Here is a 27,042-nt window from a genome sequence, read left to right on the forward strand (position 1 = left end):
ACGGACAGTACACGAGTGCTGCGTGAGCGTTCGGTTGTGACTCGTGTTTAATTAGTGAGGACGCGAGTACCATCCGAACACTGACGCAGCGCTCGTGTTTAGTCCGTGCCCCGCGCTGATTTCCGGTAGCTGAGGTCACGCATCCAGTAATGAGGCCTTGTTACCTGGGAGGTGTTGCTTCAACTGGCATACCCTCTCAATGGCAAAGCGAATCAACGGCTTTTGCCACTCATTATATGAATATTATTGGTTTTAACGCAGATTGTTCTTTATCAACCGATTTTTATAGTTATGTAACGTTTGACTGTAACAGCCAGCTGTAACGAAAAACCGACTCCGAAAATTGTTACACCCATAGGGACCTACATAAAACTATTCTGGCAGGATCTGAACCCCCCACCTGGAGATTGCGAGCCAGGTGCTCTGCCGACTGAGTTACCCGAGGTTGGTGGCTGCTAGCATGCAAAAGGGAACTCATTTGCGAGGTCGCGCGCTTCGCGATCTTTCCTGTCACGCTTCACCCTCTTACGGTGTCTGTCAGATATGCGAGCGAATCTTCTGTAGGTGGTACCATTCAGACGCGTTATTCTTTTCCCCTGGAAGGTCCATGGCACATTCTGTGCTTACTATAGTCTTTTTTAAGGCGCTCATCCTTGCTTGTTTTACTTTTCTTGGTTCTGACGGCCACCGTGTTAAATATCAATCTAACTGGGTTGTGTAAAAATACGAAAATGTTGGCTTTGTTGATTGGATGGTGATAAGGGCCACCCACACTAGCGAGAAAACGCGCGTGGCACGCCGATCGCGGCAAGTAACAAAATGTCGCCGAAGCACAGTCAGCGCCACGAGCGCGTGCAGAGACACGCCCTTTATCTTCCCGCTTAACCGATTTATCGGCGTGCCGGGCGCGTTTTCTCGCTAGTGTGGGTGGCCCTATACACATCAAGGAATCCGTGCCGGTACTAGTGCTACGCGCGTCGCTGAGCGAGCGCGTGCGTGGCCGAATGGTTACCGTGCTTGACTTTCGCGTGAACGGTCTAGGTTCGATTCCAGTTAGCAGACTACATTTTTATTTATTATTTCAAATTGGCGTTCTCGTAAGTTCTAGAACATTCTAAGACAAGGACAGACGAAGAAGTGAACTGTCCTGTCCACTTCTTCGTCTGTCCTTGTCTTTTTAGTCTTTTAGTCAAACAATCTTCTTAGAGCGCCCCGACTCGAAATAGACTTACTTCTTCTTTCTTCAGTACCCTGCACTTCCTTCACCTTCTTCTTTATTGTTATTTATTGCGCACACCAGCTCGGAGCACGTGGAGCGAAAGCTCGCGCTGCAGAACCCAGAGATCCTGGGTTCAATCCCCACCCCTGCCCGTTTCGATCTGGATAAGCATCGTACCGGCGTGCGGTCGTGTATCACTACTGCGTGGTGCACGTTAAAGACCCCAGGCTAGCAGTTGTACTGCACTGGTTAAATTGCTTATCTACAGTGGGTAACAATGTCGCCATGTTCTGGCAGACTAAACTCCTGCTGTATAAACAACTAACGACCAATTTGTTTTAGCCTGTCCTGTCCACTTCTTCGTCTGTCCTTGTCTTAGCGCTGTTTGTATTTTAGTACAAAAGGTGCCCCGCGTGGCGAGCCACGGTCAGTCTGGTCCCAGCGATCGATCCTGCTGTTACGCCGCTATCAATGCCCGCGACGCTCAATTGTTTTCTTCTGTTTTCTTCTTGTTTTGGGTACAAATACGCCCGATGAAACGTTTAGTTTGTTTCAATTTTCGTCACTTCATTAACCGTGATTCGTGTCATTTTGGTAGAGGTTTGGGGTATTTGCATTCTATGCCCGTGGACCGTACCCCTCTGAAAACACGCCGGCCAAGTGACGTGCTCAACCCCGGGAAGCTACCCTTCGCAGAAGACCAGACCAAAACCTGGTCAAGTCGCCGTAACCAAGGCCTACCCCCCAACTCAAACCCCTCCCGCAGAAATCAAAGTAGACCGCTTCGATGACAACTCCACCTGTCATTGTCCTATCCGTCGCTGCCCGTACACTCGCTCGTACTGTGCATCCAGGACTGGCTGCAACAGTACGAGCGAGTGGCCAAGTAGAACCGATGGAAGAACGAACAGCGCCTGCAGGGTCTTTACTTCGTGCTCGAAGGGACGACCAGGCACTGGTTCGAGAATCGCGAGACTTCCTTGATCTCGTGGACCGCGCGCAAGCATGCGCTGAGACGGACATTCGCCAACCAATATCGAGGGGAAGGGGCCGAGGACCTTTTCGATTGAGGACCTAGGGCGCAAACGAGACTATCACCAGTTTCGACGAGGATGTTTTGCGCCTGGTTGCTCGCGCCGACCCTCAAGCCACGGACAAAAAGGAGCTGCGGATCATAATGCGAGGTGTAAAGGATGACATCTTCGGTGGTCTTGTTCGCAACCCCCCATCCACCGCCGAAGATTTCGTCACGGAGGCCACAAACATGGAACGAGCCCTCCTCGCAAGAGCAAGCCACTACCATAGGCACTCGAGCGTCGCTGCGGCTTCTGCATAGGGCTACGACATCAGCCCTAGCATCCCCGGCCTTCGCGACATCATCCGCGACGTCTTCCGGGAGGAGCTTAAGAAGCTTCTGCCGACTGCTGAACATCAGGCCTCCATCTCCATGGCCGAGGTCGACTAAGACGAGGTTCAGCGAACGTTTCTGCCAAATGCCCCTGTCACCGTGGCCGCACCCGAAAAACCGATGCTGACTTGCGCCGCCATGGCCCGACGACTGCCACAAGCTCACCGCCAGGTCACGGCACCACCCCGACGAGACCCTCCGATGCCGCAGTATCCTCGACGCCAGGAACGACAAGTTCAGTTGGTCCGCCCGGAGCAACCTTCGCCGAGGAAGACCGACGTGCGGAGGACGGCCGACCGACGCCCGCTGTGGTACCACTGCGGGAAAGCCGACCACATCCACCGCCGTTGCCCCTTTCGGCAAATGGGGCTGCGCGGCTTCCACCAGAACGACCCACGCCCACGCTACGGTGAGCGACCACAAGAGATTGAAGAGTATACCCAGGCAGCACACCAATGTCGGTCCGACATTGGCCTAACATTGGCAAAGACCGGCCTCAGTATTGGACAATATTGGAAGCGCTACCCTTTCCAATGTTGGCCCAGTGATTGGTGCCATTGTTGGGCCACTGCTCAGCCATTGTTCCAGCCGATGTCGGCCCCATCATTGGTGCCAATGTTGGGCCATCGCTAAACCATGGTTCCAGCCAAGGTGCTCCCACATTGGCGAAGACCGGCGTAATATTGGGCAACACTGGAAGCGCGACCCGATCCAATGTTGGCCGTCATGCTGATTTTTGACCATCGTTGCACTCGCCCAGCTCTTTGCAAGTGCCCTCGCCAAGTTGTTTGCAAAAAGGAAGGTAAACAGACACAAGGGATTGTTTTGAAATCTCCTAAAAGTTTATTACACACAGCTTATTCTGTAGACAAGCACAATCTCAGCAATTCGTAATATGTGAAGAGGTACTACTCAGCTGATACAATTAAGAAGACTGCAAGGCAAGCAACAACCGGGGTAATTCTTGGGTCGTGTCCAGTTTCCCGGCAGCTGGCAGAATTTCTTCGCCAAACTTCTACCACTAGTCGCCCCTCATGGCGGTGCAATCAGTTCATCGAACTACATTTCATAGACAGATCGTTTCATCAACACGCGATGTTTTATAACAAAACTCAAAATATGTTTTCTTTTCTTCTTTTTTCTTTTTTGCTGCAATGAACCGCTTCAGACTTAGCATGAAGCGGCGTGAAAGGGTGGGCTGGTTCGGTGAGCACGCGCCTCAGGAATACACGCGCGACGAAATGCCCCTACAGCGCGCAATTCGCGTAACGAATGTCGATGAAACGTAAATGACGACCAGAAAGGTGGCCACGAAACGTGTTTTTGCGAAACGCAGGTAGAATAAAAAAGTTAGTATTCTACTTGCAGTTGTGACATTATTGCAGACGGATAATGGCAGGTGACTGTCGGTAAGATTGCGGGAAAATTATTCTCCTAGCTGCCAGGAGATAGGCACTGCCCAATTCTAGAGGTTATCCGGAAGATTAACTACACAAGAACGGACAATGATCACCAAGTAGGTTGCAGCACACTTACGTTGGAAATACCGGACTTGAAAGATGTAATCCGACTTATATGTCAACACGGGCACTGCAGAACAACCACTCAAACTCAAAAACTAGAAGGAAGTGATCCGTGAAGATTCAACACGATGTAGCACACGCTGCCATTTGCCGATCCGAACACTAAACTGTTCACAGAATGTCTTGGGCTTCTTTGAAGAAATCGACACGTGTAGGACTTTTCGAACGAGATACCATTTACCACAGAAGCGAAATCCACAACGGGCCTGCACCCCGCAGGCCGCATCACGCGCGAAACTAGGTCCGGTCTTTGCGACGCAGGCATTCCGAGTTTGTCAACGGCTAATGCGTCATCCATCAAACCACGTGATCACGCTTCTGCCGTTAAGGCCCATAAGCACATTCGCGTTTGAACGCGTTTGACTGCGTTCCGGAGTCCTTGCGGCCAGGCGCGGATGCTTGCGGAGCGACGCGCGCTTCCACGCAACGCTCGGGAGCGCGACGCAAGCAAGTAGAGACTTGTTCAACTTTCCGAAGCGTTGCGGTGCGTTCGGGTGCGTTCGACCAATCAGAAGCCGAAAGAGGAGAGGGGGTGACCTGTTCGCTCGCCCCACCCGGCCAACTCGGCGAGACGTATCCGGTTCGCCGGTCGCAGTGCTTGCTTTTTCGTTTTGGGGAGCGGTGGGGACTGTATTTTCCAAGGCTGCGATGGTTCAAGCAGTTCAAGCCTGACAAAACGCCGGGGAAGCCGGCGAGATTGTCCCAAGATCGAACACTTCGACGCTGTCGCTGTGCGCCGCCATGTTGCCTTGGATTTCGCTTACTATTGGTGAGCCACTAGCGACGATAGCGCGTTCTTATTGGCTCTTGACTGCGGCTGACTGTGTGTCAACGCGACTGTGCGTACAAGTTTGGCGCACGCGGTCTTCGCAACGCAACGCGTCCGCTTGGCGCTACGGAACGCACCGCGCTCAAACGCCAATGTGCGTATGGACCTTTACCCGCGCACAGAGAGCGGATTCAAGTCCGGCGAGTACGCACCGTCATCGCGCCTTCAGCTTAGGGAGAGAGAGAAGAAAGAGAGAAGGAGTACAAAGCAAGCAGGCCAGAACGGGGGTGGGTTGCGCTTTCAAAGGCTAATCTTCAGGGGCATCTCAACAATGAACGGAGCCAGAGAATTTGTTACTTCTACCCAAGGTTGATAGTGCAGTAGATGTTATGCGTGACCTTGTGGTTTAGGCAGGTTCCGTGCTCTGGCTTATCACCAGCTTTGAGACAGTAGTCACGTGACCCTAACCGGAGACACGATTGGTCTTAAACACGCATCGCGTCTACCCTGCTGTCAATACCGATTTAACAGGACAGCTCTTTGAAGGTCAGCTTTCGAACTTCTAAATAAACTGTCCAGTCCAAAAGTGGTTCTAAACAGGGCAAGTGTGACGACAGTATGTTTTGCGTCGTATAACTTACGTTATAATTTAGAATGAAGAGCTAAGCGCGACTATTTTTTGCGCACGATGTACACAAATATATCTATAAGTAGATAAATATATTTTTATCAATAAATTTCAAACTGTTTGTACACTGTTAGGTTCGCGTTTTTAAACTTCAAATTTTTTTACGAAAGAGTTACACATAAAAGACACCCCGAACAGCACATCGTCCGACTTTCAACACACGATGAATCGCCGACGCTCGCAGTAAGAAGGTTGCGATGCTGCGCGAACGGTTTCTGAAAGATGCTGCGTAGGGTACGCCGGGCGCAACGGCTTCGCGACCGTTCGAAGGGCAAATGATTCGTGACAACAAAGTAGTGTCTTGCAGCTTCAGTAAGCTAACGGGGCTCGAGAGTCCCACGCTCACATTTCCGCAGAGCGAGCGCGGCCGGCCAGATCGAGGCGCGGTATGCTCTCGCGTCGCGATTGCTACGTCGTTGCTCTGCCTACACTGATGACATGTGCACTGGCAGTCGAAGCAACCCTCTCGAGACTTCACTCGAGTTTAATATATGACTTTATAGCGCGATAGCCTCTCGTAAAACTAAAAGTAGAAGTCACTTCGGTTGCGGCGTAAGCGGCGGCTTTAGGTTCGTTGACACCTGCGCCGACAATGACTAAATATACACAGGAATATTAAATATAAAAAATAGAGCACGCACAAAGAAACACAAACATGGCAGGGGCACGGACAAAGAGAAAACGTTAACGCTACGTATACATACAAAGTATATTGGAAAAGACAAAAATACTTAATCTAAAAAACGGAATTAAGTTGTCACCGCCGAGGTAAGGCAATGCGAAGGGAGAGCAGCCGGCAAAAAACTGCAATGGTCTTATAAGCAGCTAAGGACGTATTTGTGATCGCGGTTATAAAGCGCCGGCGACGTACGCCCCATGAAGTTGGCTAAATTAAATTCTCGCCCGAGCGAGCTCATGAGTGACGTTTTTCCAGTTTCCTACCTCTGCAATGCAAAAAAGAGAGTCGCGGGTCTACAGCCTAGGCGACACAAATATCGATAAGCCATTGGCTATGACAGTACAATATTGACCAGCCTATACCAAGACATCACCAATATTTGAAAACTCTTGGCTTTGACAGATTAATATTACCCATCTTAAGCCAGCGTATATTCAATATCGGAAAACCATTGGCTCTGACAGTCCAATATTGTACAGGTTATGCCGGCGTATTACCATTATAGGAAAGCTATTGGCTTAGACAGTCCAATATTGGACAGCTTATGCCGGCGTATAGCCAATATCAGAAAGCTAGTGGCTCCGACAGTCCAATATTGGACAACTTATGCCGGCATATATCCAATATTGGAAAGCTATTGGCTTTGACAGTCCAATGTTGACCAGCCTATGCCAACGTATCACCAATATTGGAAAGCCATTGGCTTTGATAGTCCATTATTGTCCAATGTGTTTCCAATATTGGGAAACATATGGCTCAGTTGGGCCATTGTTGGGCCATTCTTTGCCACCTCAAATCTAATGCTGGCCCAATACTCTGTGCTGCCTGGGTACCTTCGACGACCTCAGTGACCCCCGCCTGCACCTTGCCGTGGTTCTCGATCGTCGTCACCAGGACGTCCGGTTTCGCCGATGCACCGACCCCGTCGTGAGAGCCTGTCACCATTGTCCCGCCGGGAAAACTAAGCGCGGCAACCCCCGGAGGTGACGTTGCCGTGGAAGGACGACGTAAAGAGAGTCCACGAACGCCGGAGCGCTCCAACTATTCCGATGCCACGCCTCGCAACGACACTCCGGCAACGCTGCCCAACAACTTAAACGTGGTTATCGACGGCCATGACGCCTCTGCACTCGTTGACACCGGAGCAGACTGCTCAGTCTTGAGTGGGAGGCTCTCTCGCCGCCTTCGAAAAGTCATGACGCCGTGGGATGGACCGCAGATACGAACTGCTGGAGGACATCTCATAACGCCTATCGGAAGGTGCACTGCTCGTGTTGAAATCCAGGGCGAGACGCATCCTGTAAAATTCGTCGTTCTAAGAGACTGTTCCAGAGACGTCATGCTCGGCATGGATTTTCTGTGTGAATACGGCGCCGTCATCAACCTTAGAGAAAACAGATTGACGCTACGGACACCTGTTCCGCCTTCAAAAAAACTCCAAACTGCGTCAGCCGCCGTCCGAGTGGCTGCCGACCACGTGAATCTGCCGCCGCAATCAAGTGTTGTCGTACCCGTCGTGGCCGATGCAGCTAGCTCCGGCGAAGTTTCTTTGGAAGGAAGCCTTCAGTTGCTACTGGGAAGAAAAACAGGCGTCGCAATAGGAGTAGCTGAACTTCAGGATGGTCGCACTGTGGTCCTCGTGACGAATTTCCGACATAAAACGCAACACCTCACTGAAGGTGCAGCTGTGAATAATGTTGAAGAACCCAGAAACTCCGCCGAAGTCGCCGTGATTACTGAAGAATTATCACCGCCTCAGCAAGACTTTTCGTCGCCAGCGCAGCTGGACATTGACTCCAAGCTTCCAGGTCCAAAACGACGGCAGCTGAGTGATCTCCTCGCCAAATACAGCGACTGCTTTGCGACGTCGATGAAGGTGCGCCAAACCACCGTTGCGAAGCATCGAATTGTTACCGACGACGACGCGCTCCCTGTGCATCGATCGCCATGCCGGGTCTTCATATAAGAAAGGGAGGTCATCCAGGAGCATGTGCAAGAAATGCTGAACGACGACATAAATTTGCATTGCAGCAGTTCATAGGCTTCTCCGGTCGTACTGGTTAAGAAGAAAATCGGAACGCTTAGGTTTTGCGTGGACTACCGACAGGTGAACGCGGTTACAAAGAAAGACGTCTACCCACCCCCGCAAAGACGACACGCTAGACCGGCTGCGCCACTCTTGATATTTTTCGTCGATGGACTTGAAGAGTGGATACTGGCAGAAGTCGACTAACGAGATCGAGAAAAGACAGCTTTCGTCATGACAGACAGATTGTACGAATTCAAGGTGATGCCTTTTCGACTATACACGACTCCGCCAGCAACTTTCCAGCCTGTCATGAACACAGTGCTGGCTGGGCTGAAGTGGCAAAGCTATCTCGTCTATCTTGACGACGACGAAGTGTTTTCAAGCAACTTCGACGAGCACTTGCGACGACTCCGAGCTGTTCTCCAGGCCATACAGACTGCCGGGCTCACCCTCAAGCCATCAAAGTGTCGGTTCGCCTATGACGAACTGAAGTTCCTAGGTCACGTGGTTAGTAACGAACGCGTTCGCCCTGATCCCAAGAAGACTCGCGCCGTCGCGGCATTTCCCCCACCCACAGAAAAGATGGCCGTGCGAAGATTCCTTGGACTGTGTGTGTACTATCGGCGCTTCGTTCGTGATTTCGCAAGAATTTCCGCACCGCTCACAAACCTCACAAAGGATGCCCAAAAGTTCGAATGGGCCGAAAGGCAGCAGCAGGCTTTCGATGAACTGAAACGAAAACTCCAGACTCCTTCGGTGCTTGGACACTTCGATTAAGATGCGGAAGCCGAGATTCATACGGACGCAAGCAACACAGGACTTGGCTCGATACTGGTTCAAGTGCAAGAAGGCGCCGAGCGAGTCATCGCCTACGCAAGCCGGACACTGTCCAAAGCGAAGATAAATTACTCCACGACTGAAAAGGATTGTCTTGCGGTCGTCTGGGCAATTACTAAGTTTCGCCCCTACTTGTACGGGAGTCCGTTCCGCGTGGTCACGGACCACCACTCGCTCTGCTGGCTGGCGAACCTAAAAAAACCCTTCGGGACGCCTCGCTTGATGGAGCCTCCGACTGCAGGAGTTTGACATGACTCTGGTCTACAAGTCATGACGCAAGCACAGCGCAGCGACGCCGACTGCCTGTCCAGAGCCCCTGTCGAGACATCTCCCGGTAGCAGAGACGATGATGACGACGAGTGCTTGCTAGGCGCAGTGAACACCGACGACATGGCAGGACGTCAAAGGGAAAATCCTGACTTGCGCGCGCTCATCGAGCACCTCGAAGGACGAGGGGGTACTATCCCCCATGTCTTCTCGGGAGCCCTGCCGACCTTCGTCGTCCAACAAGGTGTACTTTACAAGAAGAACTTAGGAGACAATAGCTCGCCATGGCTGCTGGTACTCCCTACCGACCTTAGAGAGGAGATCTTCCAGGCCAGCCACGACGACCCGACGTCCGGACACCTTGGTTACAGCCGTACGCTGGCCCGAATTCGTGAAAAGTATTACTGGCCGAAGCGCCCGAAGGCCGTTCACCTCTGCACATGATCGTGCCATGAGTGCCAGCGACGCAAGAAACCGCCGACGATGCCGGCAGGTCTCCTGCAGCCGATTGCTCCCCCGACAGCACCGTTCCAGCAGATCAGAATGGATTTACTTGGTACTTTCCCACCATCGAGGCAAGGAAACGGATGGATAATCACCGCCACAGATTATCTCACGCGGTACGCCACAACGAAAGCCCTTCCTTCTGATACTGCTGTGGAAGTCGCCAAGTTTTTCATCGAGTCCATCGTCCTCCGGCACGGCGCTCCCGAAGTTCTGATCTCAGACGAAGGATCATCATTCATGGCCCAACTGACACAAGAAATGCTTCGTCTCAGTCACACCAGCCATCGTCGCACCACTGCGCACCACCCGCAGCCCAATGGGCTGACGGAGAGGCTCAACAAATCATCGCCGACATGATCTCCACGTACGTCGGCGGGGAGCACAAAACATGGGACGATGTGTTGCCGTACGTCACATTTGCCTACAGCACCGCCGTACAAGAGACCACTGGGGCAACACCCTTTCAATTGGTGCATGGTCGCGAGGCAACGACTATGCTGGACGCGATGTTACCCCACGAACCGGCTGTCGACGGAAGCGACGACGCCCAGGTGGTTGCCCAACGGGCAGAAGAAGTCAGTCAGCTCGGACTTTGGATTAAAGCCCAACAACGTGTCGACACTGGCCGCTACAACCTTCGTCGTCGAGACGTCCTCTTCCAGCCCGGAGACAGGGTGTGGGTGTGGACACCGATTCGCCGCCGAGGTCTCAGCAAAATCTCTTGAAGCGCTACTTTGGACCCTATACAAAGTGCTTCGTCGAATCGGGTATCTGAACTACGAGGTGATGCCCGACGGAACACGGACTTCATCACGCCGCCCTCCACGACCGGAGGTCATCCACGTTGCCGTACTACGATCGATAGGACTGTGAATTGTGTTTCGTAACGCGCTCAATAGGATTGTGTTGTAGAAGTCTACGTAGCTTGCCATTATTTTTGTTTGTTTACTGCTTTGTTTCCCAGCACGTCGCATCGGCACGATGAGCTTTTAAGGGGGGAGTAATGCCACACGTGTCGCTGAGCGATCGCGTGCGTGGCCGAATAGTGACCGTGCTTGACTGTCGCGCGAACGGTCTAGGTTCGATTCCAGTGAGCGGACTGCATTTTTATTTATTATTTCAACTCGGCGTTCTCGTAAGTTCGTGAACATTATTGTCTGATTGAGTTCCGAATGTTCTACGCGCCGAATGTTCTAGGCTGAATGTTCCAGAGACACACGCGGGTGCGAAAGGTGCTCCGCGTGGTGAGCCGGGGTCAGTCTCGCCCCAGCGATCGATCCTGTTGTTACGCCGCTATCAACGCCCGCGACGCTCAATGGTTTTCTTCTGTTTCCTTCTGGTTTTGGGCACAAGTTCGCCCCATTAAACGTTTAGATTGTTTCAGTTTTCGTCACTTCATTACCTATTATTCGAGAGACTATTCTTTCCCCGGCTATACTCTATTTATTTTAGTTATGCCTAAACCTTACGAGCACTTTGATAATGATCGATTAGACCCTTTTCAAAAGTGCGCCCGTTTACCTCTTGCGGCGCCTGTTATTTGAGTTGCTTGCTTGGGCACGTACTCCGAGCGTGTATCGGACACGAGGGCTGTGTGAGCGGTCGGCGAAGACCCGGCTTCGAACACACGATTCTTGGCCTAGAAATGGCGGCCACCGATGTCGCCGGATTCTTTATGCTCTGTCGCCCAACCACTTCAACGTAGCAACCTTCACACGACAACGGTCGACACATTGACGGGCACGGACCAATGCAACCTCGAAGAAAAGGCCTGTGCATGACGTCACCGGTAGTGATTCCCGCCCCAAGGGGCAAACACGCTGCGGAGCTCACCGAGAGTCGGCGCAAAATGGCAAACCCGCACGTCTTGGCGTCGCCCCACCCTCTAGCGTCGCGCTCCTCGTCAGACGTTACAGGACACGCTGGTGGCGACGCTGAAGCGGACTACGCGGCCCTGCGTGGATCTGCTAGTGACGCAGTATGAGGGGGAAAGGCTCAATTTTCTCGCTTTATAGGGGGTTTTGTATGAACGCAGCGTTGCTCACATTAGCCAGCGCGATCTCGAACTGGAGCGCTTCCCGGAGCTCGGTCTCTGCCGCCTTCTGGTTGGCCCCAAGCAGCTGAGCGGCCTCCGTCATGAGCTTCAGGTATGCGGCCACGACGCTGTCGTTCAGCCCCTTGAGGAAGTAGGTGCGATCAGGGAGTCCCAGGGACGCTTCGTCCAGCTGCGAGCACGAGGAACTCACTTTAACTTTCGGTTCCCTTTTTATCTTGCACTCTTTAGATGAGTTGCGTGCGGATATTTCCCCCCGCAGAAGTCGCGGACAACCAATGCATGCGATCAACGGAGGAAGCCGAGAGAACGAAACGTCTAAAAAACCGCCATGCCCCTAAAACATGCCACTACCCTCCTGGCATTCCTCGCAATTTAGAACTGGTTCACGCAATGGTGTTTGATTACGATCAACCGTGGTGCAACTACATATAACACCTTAGGACGGCAAAGCACACTGGCGAATTGGCGCCGTCTCTCAGCTCCAGGTCGCCCCGGAACAATTTCGATCCGCGTAGAACTAGAATGAAGCTCTTGCGGAACTAATCTACTCTCTATCTCCGTGAAATGATCGTTTATAGCGTTGTTAGAATTATTTCAGCACGCAGTTAAAGAATGATGCGAAAAATATACGTTGAGCCGAAGGAAGGGTGTCAGGGCTATCCGATGTGTTTTCTCGTCATGAGCGTATACGAGAGATTCCAAGCCAGTTGATCGCACTCAAACGCAAGTCTGAGAAGTAGGTTTCAGACGACATGCTGTCAATGTTCTGTCAAAAAATGACCGCATCTCCACGTGGTGAATGATATTGATTGGAGCGAAGCTCTGGTGGTGCTGATATGCTGAGGCGCAGCATGCCGAGCTTTTCGTTCGTTTTCATCCATGTCAGAAAGAGAATGTGTGGTATGAAACCTGGTTATATACGCATTTGAGCATTTGACCGCAGCGCCCTCCCGTCTATATACGTTGAGTCAATGCATGCAAAGTTTAACGCGATTATATACGTATTTGACCGCAGCGCCCTTTTCCGTGTAGACGCTGAGCGGCTACATGCAACGCTTAATCCATGACATCCCCAGCTCTTGAGTTGCTACCACATCTAAGAGCCCCCTATTCATCCCGCAGTCGTGGCCGAGTGGTTAAGGCGATGGACCAGAAATCCATTGGGGTCTCCCGCACAGGTTCGAATCCTGTCGACTGCGCAAACATTTTTTTTTAAGAAAACAGATGGGATGGCAATCGATGTGAGCACGGACGCCGGACAAGGCTAGATCCGAAGAAGCTTCACCCCTAATATAATGAAGGTGCGAATGTACAGCTCCTATACCACTACACAACCAGCGTTCCTACGCAGGGGAAGGAGGGACAAAAGAAGTACTTACCCCTCCCCCAAACAACCAACACACACACACACACACACACACACACACACACACACACACACACGCACACGGACACGGACACGTTAGAACACACAAACACACTAAAGTACGATCAACACACACTCGGCGCGGAGCAACGCCATTGGTCGCGGTCGCTGTGACGTCAAACCAACAGCTGCGCCGGCGCTCCGTTACAGGCACGAGGAAGAAATCCCGTGTATTTCTCCCTAGCGCACGCATCACGCGACGAAAACGTCAGGTTTTTGCGATGGGAAAAAGCCTGACGTTTTCGTGGCGTGATGAGCGCGGCGAGAAGTCCCCGGGATTCCTCCCTCTAGTGAATACACCTACTCTCTTCTATGGCGTTACTACGCTGCAACCAACAGCACCACCGCCATGAGCAAGCAAGGTCCGCGCAGGTTTCCCGTATAAACAAATAGCTTTTTAAAACTGTTCCCTAAAACGTCGTTTGCTTACGACGATGATGTACCGCGTGTTGTTCCGGGGATCCAGGGTGACATGCAGGTCAAGCAGTATGTTGTGGCTGTAGCCAAAGTTGCGGTACTGTATGAGTGCGTTCAGCCAGTGGAACTTGGACGCGTTCCACCCGGGTCCCTCGACCACGGGCCAACCTCCGAGCACCTTGAGGACCTTCTGCAGAGGCTCCTCGGCGTACGAGTCAATGAGGCTGGTGTTGAAGCAGGACCGGTACATGTGCTTCATCTTGTGGATGAAGCCTGGCTCCGAGTTCTCCGGTGGCTCCTCGACCAGCGTGCGCAGCTTAGCGTCCAGTTGGTCCCGGATAAAGGAGAGCTGGGACACCGAAGACCTGTCCTCCGGAATCGGGTGCCGGTGCACCCAGCCGCCGCACGCGAATTCGTAAAAGTTCTCGCACGGGTCCACGGTCTGGTTCATGTTCTGGATCAGGGTGGACGCTGCACAGAAGGAAGCAAGCAGCTTCGGTCAGGCTGCAGGTGTCTGCTCTCCAGTACCAACATAACGACGCCGCGTGGCTTGTCAAATGACCGTACGACCGATGGCCGGTCAAGAGTGTCTACCGACAACAGAAAACTACCCGCTTCGCAAATATTTTTTTTACGCCGGCGTCCCCAACCAAGACAAGTGTCAACTAGTGTTGGTGTTACCGGTAGGGCGTTAGTTTTAGTAACGTAATAATCCACTCGTTACTCTTTCAAAACAGTGAACCATGACGTACTTATGTGTTACTTATTTTGAGTAACGGGTAACGTAGTTACGTTACTCGTAACACCTTCTTCCCGAGACTTCAAAAAAATTACTCAAGTTTCTTCGTGTTTATAGGCGTTATATAGGTTATTCCACTCATACTGCGGACCAAGGGTGGGCAAAATACTTCCAAAAATGTATCGAAATACAAGTACAAAATATTTTTACAAAAATGTATTTAATTACTTATATTGCACGTTTTCGAAAACTATCTAATACAAGAGACAAATACTACGAGAGTACTTCAACAGACTGACGAACGTGTTGGGTTAGTACTCAATACGATCGAAGAAAGCAAAGCGCAAACAGGGGACAGAGACAGACGTGTACAAGTTTGTACATGTCTGTTTGTCCCCCGAGTTGTTTTGCTTTTCCAACTACATTCTCAAAGAAATCCTAAACTCAGATATAACCGCGATAAAATAGAAAAAAGGTCGTGCCCAAACTAAAAAAAAAGCGGAGTCTGTATACACCAGCATCAACAGGTTAGAAGAAAGTTGCAGGTCTAAAAATAAAATTGGTTTATAGAAAAGATTTGCGCCATCGAGGGGGGGGGGGTGTTTCTTGTAATTAAAGAGTCGTTGGACAGTGCTGAAATTGACATCCTGTGCAATGATGTAGAATCTGTGTGGTGTAGATTGACTACGCCTGATAGGGGTACGATGGCACTAGCTAGGTTGTTTCTACCGCCCCTCTGGAGCAAGTAAACGAACTATAAAATCATTAGATTCTATCTTGTCTTCACTTCCTGATTACCACATTATTTTGGCTGAAGATTTTAATTTGCCAAGTTTGAAATGGGATGGAGCAATACCACCCAGTGGGAATTCTTCAGCATTTTATGATGCCATTAATACGTATGGTCTTGAACAGTACGTTTTGTCCCCTACATGGGGAGCTAATATTCTTGATTTAGTAATATGCAATGATCCAAGCGTGGTTCGATGTGTGAATGTTTTACCCGGTATAAGTGACCATAACATAGCTAGTGCCAAGTTCCTTCTGCCTCAGTTCGTTCCTGCTAGCTGTGATGTTAAAAAGTGTACATGTACAATATTGCCAATTAGAATGAAATCATCAGCAAGCTTGAAAGTGAACTGGACATGTGCATGGCAGAACCTTTATCTGAGGATGTTGACGCATTGTGGACCAGATTTAAAACTTGCTGTCATCCCTCGTTGACAACCACATTCCCTTTCACCACATGATAGACAAATCGAAGCCTGATAAACCTTGGATGAACGGAAAAACTAAAAAAGTAGTAAAATTACGCTCCCGTATGTATACACAAATATAAAAAGAACCCCTGCATTAATCCTGAACATCGTCTAAGAGAACTACAAAGTGTCTATAAGAAGTCATAAGTGATGCTAAGAAAGCATATTCTACTGGACTTGCAAATGCTATCAGGCTAAATGCCAAAGCATTCTGGAGTTATCTGCGGAAAACGCGAAAAGAGACAACCGGCATTCCTAGCATTACTGTTTCTGGCCCAGTCATAACTGATAACTCTGCAAAAGCTAATTGTTTCAATGACTACTTTAAGTCCTTGTTCCTAGACAGAGACGACTACGGCAATCTACCGGTGATAAGGGGTAAAGTGAAAAACAATGCCTCCTGTCACAATCACGGTAGAGGGAATAAAAAAGCGTTTAGAGACTCCCTGGAGGTGGAAAAGGCCCCTGGTACGGATGAGTTGTCCCCAAGAATGGTAAAAAAAACGCATGTTGTGCCAGTTCATAAAAGTAGATCAAAATCGACAGTAGATAATTATAGGCCTATTTCACTGAGTTGTATAAGACGTAAAGTCATGGAGCATATCATGTATGGTAATGTAATGAAGCACTTAGAAGATAATCTTTTTTCTGTCCAGACCAACATGGTTTCGGCAAGGGCGTTTCTTGCAGTACTCAATTAGTATAACTCTTTCATGATCTGGTTAGTGTAGCCGAAAATAGGCTGCAAACTGATGCCATTTTTATCGACTTTCGTAAAGCTTTTGATTCCGTTGCGCACAATTCGTTGTTAAATAAAATGAGCGCACTTAATATTGATAGTACTGAACTCGCATGAATAAAAGATGACTTAAGTGAAAGGAAACAATGTGTCGTCTTAGGTGGGAAAAAATCAAAATTTGTGGACGTAAATTCGGGTCTCCCTCAGGGGTCTGTTTTGGGGCCACAATTATTTTTAATCTTTATTGATGATATAGCATCCTCTGTCCTTTCTAATATCAGGCTATGCGCGGTTCATTGCGTTATTTGCAGCGTAATAAGAAATACCAACGATAGACTACAGTTGCAGCAGGGCTTGGACTGTATCAGTATATGGTGCCAGAACTGGAGCCTACGTTCAAATGCAGGAAAATGCGTTCATGTTACCTTTAGTAAAAAAAGTAGTATTGATTCATTTTACGTTATTGGAAGGGACCCCCTTCAAAAAGTGTCAAAGTTTAAATATCTGGGAGTTATTCTTTCTGAAGACTTGGCCTTTAATCGTCACATAGATATGATCTTGAATAAGGCTTGTAAAATTCTTAGTTTAATCATCCGAAACCTGCGTACAGCACCCCAATTTTTAAAAGAAGCAGCATATTGTGCATTGGTAAGACCACAAAGAGAGTATACAAGCGCCGTATGGGATCCGCACCAAAAATACTCGATATATAAGTTCAAGGGTATAAAAAATCGAGCAGTAAGATTTATCATCAACAAATATTCTGGGTTTGAAAGTGTAACGCAGATGAAAGCTTGTATTTAAATGGAGCATCTTGATACCAGACGCAGGAAATGCAGACAAAAACTTATTCATGCAATATACAATAACTTGAATGGGGTTGATAAATCTGTATACCTGAAAACGCCTCACTACATCTCAAAATAGGAAGGATCATAGCAAACAAAAATACGTGAAATAAAATGCCGGACAAACTACATGAAGTTTTCTTTTTTTCCAAGAGTGATAGGCGAATGGAATGAATTGCCTGCAGATATGGTATTGGTTGATAATGAAACTTTTTTTTTAAACTCTTGAATGAATTGTGAATGTGTACATGTATTATTGAAGAGTGTTATGTTGACGTGTAAACATCTTGTGATGATGAGTGCAAACGTGTGGGCCCGCTGATATGTATCACTGTGAAAAAAAAAAGAAAAAAGGTTAAAATGTTTGGATTTTTTTTTGTGTTTTTTTTGTTGCTGAAGTGTACTTTGATGACGTATACTGACGACGTCTAAATGATTGTATTATTATCTCACTCCCCTGCTCTAATGTTTAGGCGCTGCATGGTTTCTTTTAAATAAAAAAAATAATAATAAGATAGGCGGTTACGTCCGAAAACACAATTTTTTTGGTATGAGTTTTGTTTCAATGACTCATTTGAAGCTAAAAAAAAGACTTTTGTAATACATGTTGTAAATGTGACGTCTATAAGTTTAAATCTCTCAACCCCCAGAAATTTAATAATTGTACTCACCCCTTCATTCACTGTTCAATTCTTTCTTTTTTATTCCACATCACAGTAAGCTCCGAACTCCTCGTGTATGGCTCCCATTGCGAAGAGTGCATAATATTGCAGTTGATAGCGAAGAATAGCTCTCAAAATGCATTTAGGCAATATTTGAAATACTTATTTTCAGGTAATAAATACAATTCATATATACATGAGCCAACGTGTATATAAATATAAAAGGCGGAATAATCATCGGAAATTGAAAACAGCGCGGAAAGACGAGGACCAGACAAAGAAGTGACACGGACGTAGCGCTGAGACAAAGAAGTGACACGGACGTAGCGCTGCTCTAATTCCGAAGTATGTACCAACTCGCCCAAGCCTCAACTTTAGCGGAATAATCAAAACATTCTAAATATATATTTAAATACTGTAAACGACTTAATATTCGCGGGGTCGAAATTACGCGAATCGAGCCAAAGCTGAAAATGTGAAATTATTCCCGGGTTCTAATTTTCACGCATTGAGTGTAGATTCCGTAGCGTTCACATATTGCCCGAATTGTTCGTGGGGCGTATTTTTCGCGAATTGTAGGCGAATTGCGAAATTCGAAAAAAATTAGGTCCTCGCGAAAATTTTGTCGTTTACAGTACTTGTATTGTAACTACTGCCCATCCCTGCTTATATAGTTTTTCATCTCAGTAGTTACCTAACCGGTGGGCAGAGGGCGCTGACACATGTGGCGCCATAATGTGGCTTCGTTTTGGTTGGTTTCGGTTTCAGCTGGTTCACGGCTGTGTTGGTGTGTCATGTCGTCTTCACTTTGTTTTGCAATATAAATGTATCCACTGTGGCACAGAACAAAGTATACAGTGGTAATCGGCAAACCTTGAGAACTACGACGTAGATACGACTCACGAGCCTAAATTGTGTACGTTTTTACGAACACCTTCATCTCATCATGTTCTTCGATTGGCCAGGTTTAGCGGCGAAGCGACTGAAATGATGCCGGGGGAGGATTACGGATGTCTACGGCCGTGCTTGACGTACCCGTTGATAACAGGTTCCATAAGAATAAAATAAGAAAAAGGCTTATGCATGGAGGCCGTGAAAAAGCGGGTCAACGGCCCAACTAACAAAGAAAGTACTGAAACAAAGAAAACAGATGAACTCACAAGTTTTGCGCTTACTGTTTAGTTTTCGGAGACACCAACCTTTTGTGAAAATTGCCAACCGGGAAACCTCTTGTGGTGACGCATGGAATGCAACAAAAAAAAAAGCGATATCTTCTCCATTGGTCTCTTTAAAAATGTCGTACTCGGCAGGGATGTTTCGATGGTACATCCCTGCCGAGTACGACATTTTTTTCGACTATCAGCCCTGCGAAAGTATTAATTAGCAGCATTTCACAATGCTGATCTGTTGAAGCGATTTTGTTATACAGACATTTCCATACAACGAATTGAGAATATGAGATAAGGGACAGACCTGTCAATTGAAGTCTGAGAACTGTCTTCAGTAGAATTTGCGAAAAAAAAATTAAAAGATGCAAGAGAATTGACCTCAGCAAGCTTGGCTCAAGTCAAATACCAGGCTGAACTTCATAAGTTTGGGTAGACAGATATTTATTTGTTTTAACAGATGCGCTTCTTACTTTTAGCGGCTTCGAGTGTAAATCCGGTATTGACAACGCTGCACTCGAATGATTTTAATGCAGATGGCTTCTATTCGGTGTCACATGCTGCATGTCCCAGGCACTTTTGTCAGGCACTCACAAGCTGTCTTTGACACGTTTTTCACCCGAGGAGTCCAACCCTTTGTGCCTAAATAAATTAATTGAATCGGATATCAGAAATTGAATGAATGCAGACATGAGACTGAGCACAATGTATAGTTGTTACGAATGTTTTTACCGCAAAAATGATTCTCCCATATAATCAAAAGCAAATCCTTTGGATATGTCATGAAGGCAGAGCATGATGCTCTCAAGGAACACACAGAGTGACTCTTTGCGCTGGCTATATTTGCCTTCCTATTTAAGATCGTAAATGCGTGCTCATAAAGGTACCTTGCTCTTCTTATTGCGCCACTATAACTTAAGCAAATTTCCGCTGTCTTAAATAATTGGCCTCTCAACCCTCGTGTGTCTTAGAGTCATCTAGATTTTCAGTGCGCGCCAGTGTTAACGCTGATTCCTTTCCTCAAACGTATCCGCTACGTCGACGGTGTAAATAGTCAAAACGTGTTATAAAATCAAGTGCAGAAGTTGTACTTATATGTCATGCAGTTAGGTTATAAAAAAAAGCATCAGACGTCACTTCACGAAGCAAGACTGAAAATCGCGGTAAAGCACAACAAAAAAACGAATAGAACGCCTTCGCCAAAGTGCGGAGAGGAGAAAGAAGCGACGATTTGAAGTCTCCTTGTGGCGGCCGCGTCCCGTGATTCTAAGATGGCTGCGCTCATGCGACTTTGGGTGAAAAGTTATATACCTTCACAATTTTGCCTTTTCCCCAAGCAAACACAAGAATGGCACTTATGCGTTGGTGTAACCTCAAAACATTAAGAAGTTTTATTTAATAAATAAAAGGTAACGTGTGTTACTTTTCTAACGGTAACGGAAACGCGTTTTTCTATATTTGCAAGTAACGAGCAACGTACTTCTTCACTTTTTTTTGGTGACAACACTGGTGTCAACACGAAATACTAGGGGACGGTTTAGACGGCTATGGGTGAGCAGACTCAATCGCGGCGCTTTGCTAACGATTAGCTATAATCAGTGACGGGTTAAAATTCAGTAGATGCTCCGCCTGGAGCGCTAGCTTCCTGGGTTTAATAACTCTTCTCCACACATGCAGCTATATCCCGGGGAGGGCGATGAGCCCGTGCCGGAACCGGACAATTTCCTAAGTTCTAGCAAACCAGGTCTGCCGCCAGCTATTCTTGGCGAGAAGTTTTGGTATCGCCACCTCGTGGAATTTTTTCACAGCGAGGTGAGGATACTTCAACTTTCTTTGCTGGTGCAAGCACGTGCAATGGCAGGCTTGTACGCACCACGAAAATTAGAACAAAACTGTGTGGGTAGCAATTGAACTACCCAGAATGAGGTTTAGAGTATTGAAAACAGAAAAAGCTTTAGGGACATTTTCACCGCGAATAGAAATAGCACACGCTTAGCGCCGGTGTCCTATGTGTCAGTGTTGAGTCGACCTAGTGCTAAAATAATTTACAGCTGTAGCTGTTATGGGCTGTTACCACCACAGGAAATAACGTCCATGTTGTTGTTGTAGTTTCGTAGTAGGGCGTAGAGTGTCCGTTGTTAACGTTGCCAAATCCTTGAAAAATATATCCTGCCACCCGCAGGATTCGTACCTGGGTCCGATGCTTACGAAGCGGAGGCATTACCACAGAGCTTTTTTACAGCGATAGCTGTTATGGGCTCTTTCCACCACTGGAAGTGACGCGTTGTTGATGTTATAGTCGTAGTTCTAGTTGTGGTTGTAGTGGTCGTTGTCGTTGTCGTTGTCGTCGTTGGTGATGTTGATGATGTTGTTGATGTTGCAGTTTGTGTAGTAAAACGGAGGGTGTACGTCGCCGATGTTGACAAATCCTTGTAAACGATCGCCCGCTGCCCGCGGGAACCGAACCTGGGTCCCCTTTGTGCGAAGAGGGGGCATTATCAAAGAGCTACGCCACTATTTTTCTATTGCATGGTAAAGACATTTTAGCACGAGCAATTGGGTTATATACAATTTGCATTGCATTTTTATTCCATATACAACCTTTAAACGTTCAATGACCCTTCAATGACCAACCGCAATCTGCAGTGCTGCTTCCTAATAGTCTTTCTCACAAAATGTTTTTTTTTAGAGTGCAGCTCTTAGGCGCCCGTTTCCGGCTTGAGCGGCATCGCCGTCGGCGTCGCCGTCGGCGTAACCGCGCGGTGCATTATGGGTAAATTTCCCCGCTAAATCTAACGTAAAATTTTCCCCGCTAAATCTAGCAGAAAAATTTCCCCGCTAAATGTAGCGGAAAAATTTCCCCGCTAAATCTAGCGGAAACATTTTCCCTCTAAATTTAGCGGGAACGCTAGTGGTCGGCTGTCGCGATAGGGCCATTTGTGATGCTCTAGTAGATATGGCTGTGTCATTCGACCTAGATCAGGTTGTCCAAACGTGCACCAGAGATAATTCTGTTCTTGATCTTGTTTTTCTAACCCATAGTATCACATCTTAGGTTATGACTGCGAACTAGTCGAGGGAATTTCTGATGACAAAGAGGTCCTTGTCAGCCTTAACATTCGTATCAAGCGTTCGAACCCTGAATTTGTCACGTTCCTTGATTTCAACAGAGCTGACGATGTATCAATTATTGATTAACTTAGTTTTTTTTTTGATGATTTTTGTGCCATGAGTCTAGACGCTGATGTCAATACGTTGCTTAGATATTTCAACTCCCTTATAGATAAATGCATCAACAAATTTGTACCTGTTACTAGAAAGAAAAAAAAAACCCTGCGCACCCCTGGATTACGAGAGAGGTGCTGCAGTTGATGCGGCAAACGAAGAGGAGACGTCGTTCAGCGAAAAATAGCACAGAATCAGTTGTTCATACCTCGTTTGAATATATGAAAACAACCTTGAAAAAAAGGTTGTTAACAGCTAAAACCAAATATTTTAATGTAACTTTGTCTGAATTTATGAAATCAAATCCTGCCAAATTTTGGAGATCTATTATTCCAAAATGTAACACATCCCAGAGTTTTACTATTGAAGGTGAATCTGTAAGTGAGCCGACAAAGATAGCGAACTGTTTTAATGATTATTTTAAATCTGTGTTCAGTCGTGACAACGGCATTGATTCAGAGTTTTTCTTTGAAGGTATATACCCAGCTTTATCTGATTTAGAGATGAGTGTTTCTGGTGTCCTCAATCTACTAATGAATCTTGACTGTAAGAAAACGCCCTGGCCCTGATGGAATTCCAAATTCTTTTTTTCGCCGATATTCACTTTGGAGTTCAAAATACCTATCTGTCATTTTCAAAAAAATCTATTTCTACTGCAACAGTACCTCGGTCATGGAAGTCGGCTAAAATTATCCCCTTGTTCAAGTCGGGCAATAAACAGGTGGTTACAAACTACAGACCCATTTCGCTCACATCGTCTTCATGCAAACTTTTGGAACATATTCTCTATAAACAGATATCTGAGTACCTCGAGACTAATTTTATTCTTTGCCCGCAACAGCATGGTTTTCGTCGTGGCTACTCCACCTCAACCCAACTTCTGGAATTCGCTCACGACATAGCTTTAGCTTTAGATAAAAGAGGACAACTTGATGCCATCTTTGTAGATTATTCTAAGGCTTTTGATAAGGTGCCACATCATAAGCTTCTTCAGAAACTACAAGCGATTTTAAATACGTCATTAGTTAATTAGATCGAAGATCATCTAAAAAATAAATCACAGTTTGTTTCGTACAGGGATGTTCATTCTAGCAACGTCTCAGCTAGTTCCGGTGTCCCACAGGGATAAGTTTTAGGACCTCATTTGTTTTTACTTTATATTAACAACGTCGCAAGTGGTCTTCCAGTTAAAATTCGCCTCTATGCAGATGATTGCGTTTTGTACAACGAAATCAACTCGGTAGATGACCATGCCTTGCTAAATGACTCTTTTGAACAGATTTTTAATTGGAGTAAAAAGTGGCAGATGGAAATTAATTTTGAGAAATCTGCAGTTATGTCATTTACTAATAAGAAGGAACCGTCTGTTTTTGGGTATGGTACTAGTAATATGATGCTGCGTCAAGTTCATGAATACAAGTATTTGGGTATTTTTTTCACGCCTAGTTTCAAATGGGATAAGCACATCAGTTCTATTTGTTCTCGTACTCTGCAAAGGCTAGGATATGTCAAGAGAACTTTAAAATCTTCAACTAGGGAAGTTAAAATAACGGCGTATAAAACCTTGATTAGACCTATCTTAGAGTATGGTTGTGTAGTGTGGGATTCATATCTAAAGGGTGATATTAAGCAGATTGACGCAATACAATCAAAGGCAGCTAGATTTATTTGTAATAGATATGACCGCAATTTTTCTCCCACATCTACTATGACTGACATAGGACTTACGCCTCTTGAATCTAGACGCGTTGTAGAACGGCTCAAGCTCCTACACAAAATAGTGAATAAAAACTGTGTACTTAATCAGGAAAATGTGTTGGTTTTGTTACTGAATCACGCACTCGAAGCTTCCATCCATTAAATCTTGTACCGTACAGAGCCCATCTTAACTGTTTTAAATATTCTTTTTTTCCTCGAACGATAGAAAATTGGAATAACATAAATGGATCAGTTCGTTCTCTCGATTTTGATAGGTTTGTATTAGAAATACAGTAGGTGTTCTGGTATGGTGCCCTGAATCTGTAATTGAAGTGTATGTGTTTGTTTTTGTACTCTTTTTATATGGCATTTTTCACGGTTTTTGTAAGTTTTGTTTTGTAGGTTGTGTACATATTTAATCGATGGCCTTTTTGAATGTACATGCATGTTTTCTCTCCACTCCTGTGATGACCTCATCGAGGTCGCAGTATTTTGAAATAAATAAATAAATGAAATAAATAAATAAAAAAAATTTCCCCGCTAAACCTAGCGGAAAAATTTCCCCGCTAAATCTAGCGGAAATATTTCCCCGCTAAATCTAGCGAAACATTTTCCCCGCTACATCTAGCGGAAATATTTAAACGCTAAATCTAGCGGGAAAATGTCCCCGCTAAGTTTAGTGGAAAAATTTCCCCGCAAAATCTAGCGGAAAATTTTCCCCGCTAAATCTAGCGGAAAAATATCTCTGGGGGTCACGTAACCCCCGAGGTCACGTGATCCCTCCCCCAGGTCACGTGACCCCCCACCCCCGAGGTCACATGACCCCTCTCAGTACCCTACCCTACTCCTCAAGAGCTGCTCTCTAATTCGGTATTATATGGAGTTTTAAACGGCTTTCACTTTTTTTTTTGTTCACTTTCAACCAATGCTTGGGATTTTGGGAGCCTGATGCGTTCTTCTCCGCTTTTGGTACTTCCGCCACCATGGTTTCCGTGGTAATATTTGTTCTCCTTGGTTGCCGGCATGCCAACCCTTGTCAGGTCTTCTGCCTCAGTGGCGTCCATGATATGTTCATTTGGCTCTTCGTCCGTAATGAATGGATCGGCGAATCTAGCGTACGTCTCCATACAATCGTCACCAGTATGTGGCAATTGAAAACACATCGGACACTTCAGAACTCGACATTCTCGTCTTATGTGCCCGGTGCGTTTATGGCGTAAACAGAGCGGTGCACTAACGGAGTTGACGATCAGTGCTGTTTTCTTTTTTTTTTTTTAATTTTAGAAACAGACTCGGTTTTGGAGAAAACGGTTGAGAAGATTGTCAGACTGTTTAGGGAGGTGTCAGGCGGACTTAATTTTACCTGGGAATCGCCTGTGAATAACTGCAGTCAGTTGTTAGACATTTTAATCCTTTTTTCTGAAGAACATGTCTGTTGGCAGTATGGTCCGCGCACTAAGAAAAGCCTGGTTTTGTATGAAAGTGTTCACTCTAAACTGGTAAAGAGGGCCTTGACATGTCTAAGTGCGGCTTTCGAAAAAAATTGCAATCACCAGATGAAAATCAGTATTGAAAGACAATCAAAAAGGTTGAGAGATGCGGGGTACCCCCTAACCTAATTTCTAGTTGTTGTGAGAGCCTTCTTCAAATGCTAAAAAGAAGTAAAAAAGGCAGCGAGGCAAGTAAAGAAAGGAAACGAGTTCAAGTCATTCCGTACATGCATACCGTGTCTCATAATCTAAAAAAAGGTAGCTTGTAGACACGACATTAACGTGGTTTTTTCGGCACCGTGTAAACTTGCCAGGATATGCCCGATGTTGACAAGGCAGAAAAAAGCACCGTGCTCCAAGAAACACGCAATGCAATATACTGCGTGCGTCAACAATGTGGTGTACGAGATTCCACTTTTTAGTTGTGGCAGAGTCTACATGGGGCAGACTAGGCGCTGCTCCAATGATAGAGCACGAGAACATAATTTGTGTCAACGCCGGGGACCATCTCGCTGACCATTGTAGGCGATGTGGGTGTAAACCTGACCTGACTGGCACAAAGTTTTTAAGAAAGGCAAAGGAAAAAAAGGAAAGAGAGATTATAGAGGAAATCTACATAAAAAAGAAAGAAAACAATTGCGTCAGCGCTCCGTCTTTGCATTTGCTTCAGAGTGAGATGGTGTTTCTGGATGGTTGGTTCTGATTGTGGCGATTGAATCCGAGGTGGTTTGGGCAATGTGTTAATAAAAAACAATTGAGAGTGAAACGGATGTCCTGTCGTCCGTGTTTCTTTATTGTCCTCGTTTCTTCGCGCTTTTCAACATTTTATTCTGTAATGGACCAACTAGCCCAAACCCAAGTTTTAATGTTGTTAGAAGCATTCCACTCTTCGGCAAGTTCGCAAGCCAAATGACATCGATAACACCGGACTCGGCCCCAGAAGACGGAACTTGGCCCGTGCTTGCTCGTGGGTCTGGTGGCATCGCTACCATCAAGAGTGCTAACTCACCTTTCGTCTTGTTCACACAGATGAGTACTTCGTACCCTCTCTATGCCAAAAAGTAGTAATAGGTGTTTGCTTTTGATACCAGTCCCCCAGTGTTGCCTGACAATCGTTTGCCAGTGTAATGCCGTAGTACGAAAACTGTTGCTCTTTTGCGGCGATATAGAGTCGAACCCAGGTTATGACATCCCAGAAGCTGTGCTCTCTTTGTTGACCAAGCTTGAAGAAGGTCAGGCTACTCTGCTCGACGAACTGAAATCAATTCAAAGTTTAGTGTGTCGTTCAGACACAATAAACATAGATATTATTTGTTCAACTAGAAAAAAAT

The 27,042-nt window shown here is 46.8% G+C and overlaps 1 protein-coding gene across 1 annotated transcript in view; it reads right to left on the bottom strand.

Moving 5' to 3' along the window:
• LOC120836840 (neprilysin-2-like) overlaps positions 1-27,042 on the bottom strand; it is a 91,005-nt gene that overhangs the window by 32,463 nt on the left and 31,500 nt on the right. Inside the window, exons 4-5 of the mRNA XM_040205923.1 lie at positions 13,899-14,356; positions 12,032-12,211 (exon numbers count right to left, since the gene is read on the bottom strand). Coding sequence (XP_040061857.1) covers positions 12,032-12,211; positions 13,899-14,356 — 638 coding nt within the window. The remainder of the gene's footprint in view (positions 1-12,031; positions 12,212-13,898; positions 14,357-27,042) is intronic.

Source organism: Ixodes scapularis, unplaced genomic scaffold (genome assembly GCF_016920785.2).
Source record: "Ixodes scapularis isolate PalLabHiFi unplaced genomic scaffold, ASM1692078v2 PGA_scaffold1__304_contigs__length_218370807, whole genome shotgun sequence".
Lineage (NCBI taxonomy): Eukaryota > Metazoa > Arthropoda > Arachnida > Ixodida > Ixodidae > Ixodes > Ixodes scapularis.